This window comes from Coregonus clupeaformis, chromosome 18 (genome assembly GCF_020615455.1).
Source record: "Coregonus clupeaformis isolate EN_2021a chromosome 18, ASM2061545v1, whole genome shotgun sequence".
NCBI classification, from domain to species: Eukaryota; Metazoa; Chordata; class Actinopteri; order Salmoniformes; family Salmonidae; genus Coregonus; species Coregonus clupeaformis.
The window spans coordinates 37,566,386-37,578,742 of record NC_059209.1 but is presented as its reverse complement, the minus strand read 5'-3'; the positions used below and the strand labels follow the sequence as shown (position 1 = coordinate 37,578,742).

Here is a 12,357-nt window from a genome sequence, read left to right as displayed (position 1 = left end):
GTGGCTCTTATGTACTGGTGAGTTCTCTTTCCCCTATTTATAGTTCAAGTAACTTGGAATGTATTACTAGTAATAGATTTTTGTTTGTTTATTATTCCACATAAGACAATCCAAGACTTTGGCCCAGACGTTGATGGACTGTCAACAACAAGTCATTTGTCAGTAAGTGCAAGCGGAGGGATACCAGTGCCTGCAGCCCTCTCCGCAAAAAAAGTATCAAACGTGATTGATAATTTACAAAGTAGTCAATGTGTGTGTGCGCAGTGTTAAATTATTGCTGTTACAGTACTGTACTATCTTTGACGCGACGTCGCCATCTACTGGATGAAGTAGCTACCTGCAGCATCAAAGATACTTGTGTAGTGTCTATATTATTATTATTACTGGATGAAGTAGCCACCTGCAGCATCAAATATACTTGTGTAGTGTCTATATTATTATTATTACTGGATGAAGTAGCTACCTGCAGCATCAAATATACTTGTGTAGTGTCTATATTATTATTATTACTGGATGAAGTAGCTACCTGCAGCATCAAATATACTTGTGTAGTGTCTATATTATTATTATTACTGGATGAAGTAGCCACCTGCAGCATCAAATATACTTGTGTAGTGTCTATATTATTATTATTACTGGATGAAGTAGCTACCTGCAGCATCAAATATACTTGTGTAGTGTCTATATTATTATTATTACTGGATGAAGTAGCTACCTGCAGCATCAAATATACTTGTGTAGTGTCTATATTATTATTATTACTGGATGAAGTAGCCACCTGCAGCATCAAAGATACTTGTGTAGTGTCTATATTATTATTATTACTGGATGAAGTAGCCACCTGCAGCATCAAAGATACTTGTGTAGTGTCTATATTATTATTATTACTGGATGAAGTAGCCACCTGCAGCATCAAAGATACTTGGCGCTTTGCACAACAAGCAGAACCGCACCCCCTCGCGGCAACTGAAGCGGGACACTGGTTACTATGGAAACGAATCGCTTGGAGTTTTTTTCGGTTGATGAGACACACACAGGTCGCTAGCTAACTTTACATCGTAGCGAGTAATTATTTCGCTAAATACCTACAACTTCTCATTTCCTCCGTGACACGGTTATTGTCTGGTGAGTAGGAAATTGACTTCTCACTATTGCTTTCAACCATTCTCTTCACTGACAGTAACGTTAGCTAGTAACATTAAACCAAACTGCTAACTTTAGCTAGCATTGTCGACAGTGTCGCACGACCCAGGCTGTAGGTACTAGGCTAGCCACAACTTTGAAAAATGTAGCTTTATTAATGTATGGGCATTTCTGTTGTCAACAGGTCAGCCATGAATGCAGAGATAGTTTCCTCACTTCTAACTCAAGAGGTGCCAGCAGGCACTACTGAGACCCCGCATGCTGCAGCAGTTCCGGTGGATCACCTGGACTATGGCTACATTGAGAAATGCACTGACGTGAAATACCCGGGGAAGATTCTGAGGGTGCTGAGGTAAATGGTTCAGAGGAAGGTTAGGTCAAGGCTATAGCTGGTAGTTTTGAACATAACAGTCTAACTCAATCTAAGTGAGAAATGGACAAAAGAGTTGCACAAATAGTGCAACAAAAAAAATGCGCCGAATACAACAGGTGCTTTACAATACATTACAGTGAAATGCTTACTTACAGCCCTTAACCAACAGTGCATTTATTTTTAACAAAAAAGTAAAAATAAAACAACAACAAAAAAAGTGTTGAGAAAAAAAGAGCAGAAGTAAAATAAAGTGACAGTAGGGAGGCTATATATACAGGGGGGTACCGGTGCAGAGTCAATGTGCAGGGGCACCGGCTAGTTGAGGTAGTTGAAGTAATATGTACATGTGGGCAGAGTTAAAGTGACTATTATGCCAGCCAAGTGAACATCTCTGTATTATGTTGATAGATGTCATGAAATTCACAGTCAGCCATTTCACTACAGATCTGGAGATGAGGGTATCTATCCCCATCTGATAGAGTTCTGTGAGAGTCGTCTGAAGAGGTCGGACCCAAGAAGCCGTGCCCTCAGAAAGGACATCCCCCCCCCCCCCAGCCACCGCTGCCTGCCTCTCTGGAGATGAATGGAGCCAGATCACTGACGAACTCAAGGTGCTGTCCTCACCACACAACGTTGTCTAAAAGTGACCACAAGGTTGTGGGGCCTCACTGTGCCAATGTAACTTTTGTAATCTGTCGTGGACAGACTACGTAAAACATCAAGCATCTGACCAAATCATGCAAGATTTCAGTTCTGGGTTAACAGAGATCAGTGACATTTGTAACAACACTTGGAAGTGTCATTGAGACTTTGTATTAGTAGTAATACCATAGTGGTGTAGCAGTAGGACCGCTGTAGACAATGACATGGATACACACATCCTCATGTAGCAGACTTACCTAATATCCACCACACTGTTTCACTGTTACAGAAGTGGGAGAGAGATGCCAAAATGAGGGAAACTGAGCTGAAACAACAATCTTTATTTCATGATCTTGAAAATGATAATGTTCCCCCGGTACGTGGCTCAAGTTGCTCTATTACTTTCAAGCAGGTAATGAGGATAATAATAATAATGTTTACGAGGAAATACAATTATTTTGTGTTGTCAGACAATAGTAGAACAATGAGTTGAACTTCATTCTAAATTGTGTTGCAGAATGCAGTTTCAAATGGACAGAAGAAAACTTAAAAGAAGAAGGTTCTTCCTCCTGATTATATAGAATGGGACCAGTGAGCCTATAGAAGGTTCTTCCTCCTGATTATATAGAATGGGACCAGTGAGTGTATAGAAGGTTCTTCCTCCTGATTATATAGAATGGGACCAGTGAGTCTGTAGAAGGTTCTTCCTCCTGATTATATAGAATGGGACCAGTGAGTCTATAGAAGGTTCTTCCTCCTGATTATATAGAATGGGACCAGTGAGTCTGTGGAAGGTTCTTCCTCCTGATTATATAGAATGGGACCAGTGAGTCTATAGAAGGTTCTTCCTCCTGATTATATAGAATGGGACCAGTGAGTCTGTAGAAGGTTCTTCCTCCTGATTATATAGAATGGGACCAGTGAGTCTGTAGAAGGTTCTTCCTCCTGATTATATAGAATGGGACCAGTGAGTCTATAGAAGGTTCTTCCTCCTGATTATATAGAATGGGACCAGTGAGTCTATAGAAGGTTCTTCCTCCTGATTATATAGAATGGGACCAGTGAGTCTATAGAAGGTTCTTCCTCCTGATTATATAGAATGGGACCAGTGAGTGTATAGAAGGTTCTTCCTCCTGATTATATAGAATGGGACCAGTGAGTCTGTAGAAGGTTCTTCCTCCTGATTATATAGAATGGGACCAGTGAGTCTGTGGAAGGTTCTTCCTCCTGATTATATAGAATGGGACCAGTGAGTGTATAGAAGGTTCTTCCTCCTGATTATATAGAATGGGACCAGTGAGTGTATAGAAGGTTCTTCCTCCTGATTATATAGAATGGGACCAGTGAGTCTGTAGAAGGTTCTTCCTCCTGATTATATAGAATGGGACCAGTGAGTGTATAGAAGGTTCTTCCTCCTGATTATATAGAATGGGACCAGTGAGTCTGTAGAAGGTTCTTCCTCCTGATTATATAGAATGGGACCAGTGAGTGTGTAGTTTTTTCCTGCCTTATAATTTGTGTATGGGGTCCTGGAATCATGCCTAGACCATATTATCAACGTTGTCCCTCTGTATTGCAGGTATGACGTCGACAGGGAGTGTGATAAAAGTGATGGAAATGGAACAAAAAAGGATCCCCCCGCAATTATAAACTCTAGAGATCTGTACATCAGGAGCAACATGGATACAACAGGTGAAATATCTATTTGGTTCCCATAAGACTGTGTCATTAGTGTCTCAGAGATGTTATTTAGTTGTAACGGTTCAATTGTGTTGTTCAGTTGTTATATCATGAATTCATGCACACTTGCAGTATGTCTTTTTTTGACTGTTGTTGCTCCGTAGTCTTGATAGAATGTGTATGTTCTTCTGGCGCTGACTGGGCAGGAGAAAGTCCTCGTTGCCAACCGTGAGAAGGTTAAAGGCAACGAGGCTTTCAAGGCCAACGACTATGAAGAAGCAGTGGCGTATTATTCAAGGTCAGACCATTTAACTTAACACTAACAGCTGTCTCCCTTGGAGGAGTTAGGGATCGTCATTACCGTCAATATGCATTCACTAAGAGATGCTAGTATCTCTTAGTGAATGCATATTCAATGGGTTTCATTCCTTTTGTCTTGAGTTCAGCTTCAAACCATAGAGATACATTTATATCCATAGAGATCCTATTCATTTACTAGAGGGGCTATGTCATAATTCCTTATTCAATGTTGATATTACTCAAACCCTCAGTGAGAAGGTCTTATCCAGTAATCAGTCTCCGTACTGCTAAATGTGGTCCATCTCTCTTCTCTCCATGTCTCCTCCTCACCAGGAGTCTGTCAGTGGTACCAACCGTAGCAGGTTACAACAGCAGAACCCAGTCAGAGATCAAACTGCAGCACTGGCACAATGCCCTCAACGACTGTCAGAAGGCACTGGAGATGGAGCCGGGCTATATGAAAGGTACTGTTCCACTGGAGATGGAGCCGGGCTATATGAAAGGTACTGTTCCACTGGAGATGGAGCCGGGCTATATGAAAGGTACTGTTCCACTGGAGATGGAGCCAGGCTCTATGAAAGGTACTGTTCCACTGGAGATGGAGCCGGGCTATATGAAAGGTACTGTTCCACTGGAGATGGAGCCGGGCTATATGAAAGGTACTGTTCCACTGGAGATGGAGCCGGGCTATATGAAAGGTACTGTTCCACTGGAGATGGAGCCAGGCTCTATGAAAGGTACTGTTCCACTGGAGATGGAGCCGGGCTATATGAAAGGTACTGTTCCACTGGAGATGGAGCCGGGCTATATGAAAGGTACTGTTCCACTGGAGATGGAGCCAGGCTCTATGAAAGGTACTGTTCCACTGGAGATGGAGCCAGGCTATATGAAAGGTACTGTTCCACTGGAGATGGAGCCAGGCTCTATGAAAGGTACTGTTCCACTGGAGATGGAGCCAGGCTATATGAAAGGTACTGTTCCACTGGAGATGGAGCCGGGCTATATGAAAGGTACTGTTCCACTGGAGATGGAGCCAGGCTATATGAAAGGTACTGTTCCACTGGAGATGGAGCCGGCTCTATGAAAGGTACTGTTCCACTGGAGATGGAGCCGGGCTATATGAAAGGTACTGTTCCACTGGAGATGGAGCCGGGCTATATGAAAGGTACTGTTCCACTGGAGATGGAGCCGGGCAATATGAAAGGTACTGTTCCACTGGAGATGGAGCCAGGCTCTATGAAAGGTACTGTTCCACTGGAGATGGAGCCGGGCTATATGAAAGGTACTGTTCCACTGGAGATGGAGCCGGGCTATATGAAAGGTACTGTTCCACTGGAGATGGAGCCGGGCTATATGAAAGGTACTGTTCCACTGGAGATGGAGCCGGGCTATATGAAAGGTACTGTTCCACTGGAGATGGAGCCAGGCTCTATGAAAGGTACTGTTCCACTGGAGATGGAGCCGGGCTATATGAAAGGTACTGTTCCACTGGAGATGGAGCCAGGCTATATGAAAGGTACTGTTCCACTGGAGATGGAGCCGGGCAATATGAAAGGTACTGTTCCACTGGAGATGGAGCCAGGCAATATGAAAGGTACTGTTCCACTGGAGATGGAGCCGGGCAATATGAAAGGTACTGTTCCACTGGAGATGGAGCCGGGCTATATGAAAGGTACTGTTCCACTGGAGATGGAGCCAGGCAATATGAAAGGTACTGTTCCACTGGAGATGGAGCCGGGCTATATGAAAGGTACTGTTCCACTGGAGATGGAGCCGGGCTATATGAAAGGTACTGTTCCACTGGAGATGGAGCCAGGCTCTATGAAAGGTACTGTTCCACTGGAGATGGAGCCAGGCAATATGAAAGGTACTGTTCCACTGGAGATGGAGCCGGGCTATATGAAAGGTACTGTTCCACTGGAGATGGAGCCGGGCTATATGAAAGGTACTGTTCCACTGGAGATGGAGCCAGGCTCTATGAAAGGTACTGTTCCACTGGAGATGGAGCCAGGCTATATGAAAGGTACTGTTCCACTGGAGATGGAGCCAGGCTCTATGAAAGGTACTGTTCCACTGGAGATGGAGCCGGGCAATATGAAAGGTACTGTTCCACTGGAGATGGAGCCAGGCAATATGAAAGGTACTGTTCCACTGGAGATGGAGCCAGGCTATATGAAAGGTACTGTTCCACTGGAGATGGAGCCAGGCTATATGAAAGGTACTGTTCCACTGGAGATGGAGCCGGGCTATATGAAAGGTACTGTTCCACTGGAGATGGAGCCAGGCAATATGAAAGGTACTGTTCCACTGGAGATGGAGCCAGGCTATATGAAAGGTACTGTTCCACTGGAGATGGAGCCGGGCTATATGAAAGGTACTGTTCCACTGGAGATGGAGCCGGGCTATATGAAAGGTACTGTTCCACTGGAGATGGAGCCGGGCTATATGAAAGGTACTGTTCCACTGGAGATGGAGCCAGGCAATATGAAAGGTACTGTTCCACTGGAGATGGAGCCAGGCTCTATGAAAGGTACTGTTCCACTGGAGATGGAGCCGGGCTATATGAAAGGTACTGTTCCACTGGAGATGGAGCCGGGCTATATGAAAGGTACTGTTCCACTGGAGATGGAGCCGGGCTATATGAAAGGTACTGTTCCACTGGAGATGGAGCCGGGCAATATGAAAGGTACTGTTCCACTGGAGATGGAGCCGGGCTATATGAAAGGTACTGTTCCACTGGAGATGGAGCCGGGCTATATGAAAGGTACTGTTCCACTGGAGATGGAGCCGGGCTATATGAAAGGTACTGTTCCACTGGAGATGGAGCCGGGCTATATGAAAGGTACTGTTCCACTGGAGATGGAGCCGGGCTATATGAAAGGTACTGTTCCACTGGAGATGGAGCCAGGCAATATGAAAGGTACTGTTCCACTGGAGATGGAGCCGGGCTATATGAAAGGTACTGTTCCACTGGAGATGGAGCCGGCTATATGAAAGGTACTGTTCCACTGGAGATGGAGCCGGGCTATATGAAAGGTACTGTTCCACTGTAGATGGAGCCGGGCTATATGAAAGGTACTGTTCCACTGGAGATGGAGCCGGGCTATATGAAAGGTACTGTTCCACTGGAGATGGAGCCGGGCTATATGAAAGGTACTGTTCCACTGGAGATGGAGCCGGGCTATATGAAAGGTACTGTTCCACTGGAGATGGAGCCGGGCTATATGAAAGGTACTGTTCCACTGGAGATGGAGCCAGGCTATATGAAAGGTACTGTTCCACTGGAGATGGAGCCGGGCTATATGAAAGGTACTGTTCCACTGGAGATGGAGCCGGGCTATATGAAAGGTACTGTTCCACTGGAGATGGAGCCGGGCTATATGAAAGGTACTGTTCCACTGGAGATGGAGCCGGGCTATATGAAAGGTACTGTTCCACTGGAGATGGAGCCGGGCTATATGAAAGGTACTGTTCCACTGGAGATGGAGCCGGGCTATATGAAAGGTACTGTTCCACTGGAGATGGAGCCGGGCTATATGAAAGGTACTGTTCCACTGGAGATGGAGCCGGGCTATATGAAAGGTACTGTTCCACTGGAGATGGAGCCGGGCTATATGAAAGGTACTGTTCCACTGGAGATGGAGCCGGGCTATATGAAAGGTACTGTTCCACTGGAGATGGAGCCGGGCTATATGAAAGGTACTGTTCCACTGGAGATGGAGCCGGGCTATATGAAAGGTACTGTTCCACTGGAGATGGAGCCGGGCTATATGAAAGGTACTGTTCCACTGGAGATGGAGCCAGGCTATATGAAAGGTACTGTTCCACTGGAGATGGAGCCGGGCTATATGAAAGGTACTGTTCCACTGGAGATGGAGCCGGGCAATATGAAAGGTACTCAACTTCTCCGCTGTTTTGGTGCCGTTTCTACGACGTTGCAACTACGTGAAGCGAACTCGTGGACATGTGCAGATACTGTGTATGACTGGGAGAGAGAAGTCGTGCATCTCGCTCAGAGACTGTATGACTGGGAGAGAGAAGTCGTGCATCTCGCTCAGAGACTGTGTATGACTGGGAGAGAGAAGTCGTGCATCTCGCTCAGAGACTGTGTATGACTGGGAGAGAGAAGTCGTGCATCTCGCTCAGAGACTGTGTATGACTGGGAGAGAGAAGTCGTGCATCTCACTCAGAGACTGTGTATGACAGGGAGAGAGAAGTCGTGCATCTCGCTCAGAGACTGTGTATGACTGGGAGAGAGAAGTCGTGCATCTCACTCAGATACTGTGTATAGTGCCCTCTAAGCTCATCACTAAGCTAAGGATCCTGGGACTAAACACCTCCCTCTGCAACTGGATCCTGGACTTCCTGACGGGCCGCCCCCAGGTGGTAAGGGTAGGTAACAACACATCTGCCACACTGATCCTCAACACGGGGGCCCCTCAGGGGTGCGGGCTCAGTCCCCTCCTGTACTCTCTGTTCACCCATGACTGCATGGCCAGGCACGACTCCAACACCATCATTAAGTTTGCCGACGACACAACAGTGGTAGGCCTGATCACCGACAACGATGAGACAGCCTATAGGGAGGAGGTCAGAGACCTGGCCGTGTGGTGCCAGGACAACAACCTCTCCCTCAACGTGACCAAGACAAAGGAGATGATTGTGGACTACAGGGAAAAAAAAGAGGACTGAGCACGCCCCCATTCTCATCGACGGGGCTGTAGTGGAACAGGTTGAGAGCTTCAAGTTCCTTGGTGTCCACATCACCAACGAACTATCATGGTCCAAACACACCAAGACAGTCGTGAAGAGGGCACGACAAAGCCTATTCCCCCTCAGGAGACTGAAAAGATTTGGCATGGGTCCTCAGATCCTCAAAAAATTCTACAGCTGCACCATCGAGAGCATCCTGACTGGTTGCATCACCGCCTGGTATGGCAACTGCTTGGCCTCCGACCGCAAGGCACTACAGAGGGTAGTGCGTACGGCCCAGTACATCACTGGGGCCAAGCTTCCTGCCATCCAGGACCTCTATACCAGGCGGTGTCAGAGGAAGGCCCTCAAAATTGTCAAAGACTCCAGCCACCCTAGTCATAGACTGTTCTCTCTGCTACCGCACGGCAAGCGGTACCGGAGTGCCAAGTCTAGGTCCAAAATACTTCTCAACAGCTTCTACCCCCAAGCCATAAGACTCCTGAACAGCTAATCATGGCTACCCGGACTATTTGCACTGCCCCCCCACCCCATCTTTTTACGTTGCTGCTACTCTGTTAATTATTTATGCATAGTCACTTTAACTCTACCCACATGTACATATTACTTCAACTACCTCAACTAGCCGGTGCCCCCGCACATTGACTCTGCACCGGTACCCCCCTGTATATGTAGCCTCCCTACTGTTATTATATTTTACTTCTGCTCTTTTTTTTCTCAACACTTTTTTTGTTGTTGTTTTATTTTTACTTTTTTTGTTAAAAATAAATGCACTGTTGGTTAAGGGCTGTAAGTAAGCATTTCACTGTAATGTCTGCACCTGTTGTATTCGGCGCATGTGGCCAATAAAATTTGATTTGATTTGATTTGACTGGGAGAGAGAAGTCGTGCATCTCACTCAGAGACTGTGTCGCTCAGATACTGTGTATGACTGGGAGAGAGAAGTCGTGCATCTCGCTCAGAGACTGTGTATGACTGGGAGAGAGAAGTTGTGCATCTCGCTCAGAGACTGTGTATGACTGGGAAAGAGAAGTCGTGCGTCTCGCTCAGAGACTGTGTATGACTGGGAAAGAGAAGTCGTGCATCTCGCTCAGAGACTGTGTATGACTGGGAGAGAGAAGTCGTGCATCTCGCTCAGAGACTGTGTATGACTGGGAGAGAGAAGTCGTGCATCTCGCTCAGAGACTGTGTATGACTGGGAGAGAGAAGTCGTGCATCTCGCTCAGAGACTGTGTATGACTGGGAGAGAGAAGTCGTGCATCTCGCTCAGATACTGTGTATGACTGGGAGAGAGAAGTCGTGCATCTCGCTCAGATACTGTGTATGACTGGGAGAGAGAAGTCGTGCATCTCGCTCAGAGACTGTGTATGACTGGGAGAGAGAAGTCGTGCATCTCGCTCCAGAGACTGTGTATGACTGGGAGAGAGAAGTTGTGCGTCTCGCTCAGAGACTGTGTATGACTGGGAGAGAGAAGTCGTGCGTCTCGCTCAGAGACTGTGTATGACTGGGAGAGAGAAGTCGTGCGTCTCGCTCAGAGACTGTGTATGACTGGGAGAGAGAAGTCGTGCGTCTCGCTCAGAGACTGTGTATGACTGGGAGAGAGAAGTCGTGCATCTCGCTCAGATACTGTGTATGACTGGGAAAGAGAAGTCGTGCATCTCGCTCAGAGACTGTGTATGACTGGGAGAGAGAAGTCGTGCATCTCGCTCAGATACTGTGTATGACTGGGAGAGAGAAGTCGTGCATCTCGCTCAGATACTGTGTATGACTGGGAAAGAGAAGTCGTGCATCTCGCTCAGAGACTGTGTATGACTGGGAGAGAGAAGTCGTGCGTCTCGCTCAGAGACTGTGTATGACTGGGAGAGAGAAGTCGTGCATCTCGCTCAGAGACTGTGTATGACTAGGAGAGAGAAGTCGTGCATCTCGCTCAGAGACTGTGTATGACTGGGAGAGAGAAGTCGTGCATCTCGCTCATCTCAATATCTGTGGTGCTGCTGGTGCATCGTCACTTCATTGAGTCTACCTTTCAGAAAGACTGGTCTTGTCTATTTAATGTATACGCACAGTTATGAATACTAATATAACCATGCTACATAGGAAAGTGCATCACCACGATGCGTCCCAAATGGCACCCTATTCCCTATGTAGTGCACTACTTTAGACCAGAGAATGGCACCCTATCCCCTATATAGTGCACTACTTTAGACCAGAGAATGGCACCCTATTCCCTATGTAGTGCACTACTTTAGACCAGAGAATGGCACCCTATTCCCTATGTAGTGCACTACTTTAGACCAGAGAATGGCACCCTATTCCCTATATAGTGCACTACTTTAGACCAGAGAATGGCACCCTATTCCCTATATAGTGCAATACTTTAGACCAGAGAATGGCAGCCTATTCCCTATATAGTGCACTACTTTAGACCAGAGAATGGCACCCTATTCCCTATATAGTGCACTACTTTAGACCAGAGAATGGCACCCTATTCCCTATATAGTGCAATACTTTAGACCAGAGAATGGCAGCCTATTCCCTATATAGTGCACTACTTTAGACCAGAGAATGGCACCCTATTCCCTATATAGTGCACTACTTTAGACCAGAGAATGGCACCCTATTCCCTATATAGTGCACTACTTTAGACCAGAGAATGGCACCCTATTCCCTATATAGTGCACTACTTTAGACCAGAGAATGGCACCCTATTCCCTATATAGTGCACTACTTTAGACCAGAGAATGGCACCCTATTCCCTATATAGTGCACTACTTTAGACCAGAGAATGGCACCCTATTCCCTATATAGTGCACTACTTTAGACCAGAGAATGGCACCCTATTCCCTATATAGTGCACTACTTTAGACCAGAGAATGGCACCCTATTCCCTATATAGTGCACTACTTTAGACCAGAGAATGGCACCCTATTCCCTATATAGTGCACTACTTTAGACCAGAGAATGGCACCCTATTCCCTATATAGTGCACTACTTTTGGCCTGAGTCCTATGGGCCCTGGTTCAAAAGTAGTGCACTAAAGGCATAAGGTGTGATTTCAAAGCCCATGTCATGTTCCTGGCTGACAGGGCCACAGTGCTGAAACAGCAGGGGAACTATCAGATGGCTGCTGAAGACCTGAGGAGCGTACTGCTGGCTGAACCACAGAACACCACTGCTACTGTAAGTGTCTCACACACACACACACACAGCCAAACACACACACACACACACACAAGCCAAACACACACACACACACACACACACACACAGCCAAACACACACACACACACACACACACACACAGCCCAACACACACACAGCCCAACACACACACACACACACACACACACACACACACCGCGCACACACACAGCCCAACACACACACAGCCCAACACACAAACACACACACACACACGCACACACACACACAGCCCAACACACACACACAGCCCAACACACAAACACACACACACACACACACACACAGCCCATCACGGTGCGTTG

The 12,357-nt window shown here is 46.6% G+C and overlaps 2 protein-coding genes and 1 long non-coding RNA gene across 3 annotated transcripts in view; all 3 read left to right on the top strand.

Moving 5' to 3' along the window:
- Nucleotides 1–1,266: 1,266 nt before the first annotated feature.
- The window catches only part of LOC121555779 (sperm-associated antigen 1-like), a 70,327-nt gene continuing 59,236 nt past the window's right edge, over nt 1,267–12,357 (top strand). The window contains 5 exon segments of the mRNA XM_045226982.1: nt 1,267–1,495; nt 1,961–2,079; nt 3,738–3,757; nt 4,045–4,136; nt 4,472–5,213. Coding sequence (XP_045082917.1) covers nt 1,305–1,495; nt 1,961–2,079; nt 3,738–3,757; nt 4,045–4,136; nt 4,472–5,213 — 1,164 coding nt within the window. The 5' untranslated portion in view covers nt 1,267–1,304.
- Nucleotides 2,052–3,930, top strand: LOC123481203. The gene is made up of 4 exons (XR_006661966.1): nt 2,052–2,127; nt 2,448–2,534; nt 2,676–2,796; nt 3,738–3,930. It is a non-coding gene; the product is annotated as an uncharacterized LOC123481203 (long non-coding RNA).
- LOC123493073 (LRR receptor-like serine/threonine-protein kinase FLS2) lies at nt 5,249–7,201 on the top strand. The gene is made up of 2 exons (XM_045226862.1): nt 5,249–6,668; nt 6,825–7,201. Exons 1-2 carry the CDS (start codon nt 5,258–5,260, stop codon nt 7,130–7,132), a joined length of 1,719 nt encoding a protein of 572 aa, XP_045082797.1. The 5' UTR covers nt 5,249–5,257; the 3' UTR covers nt 7,133–7,201.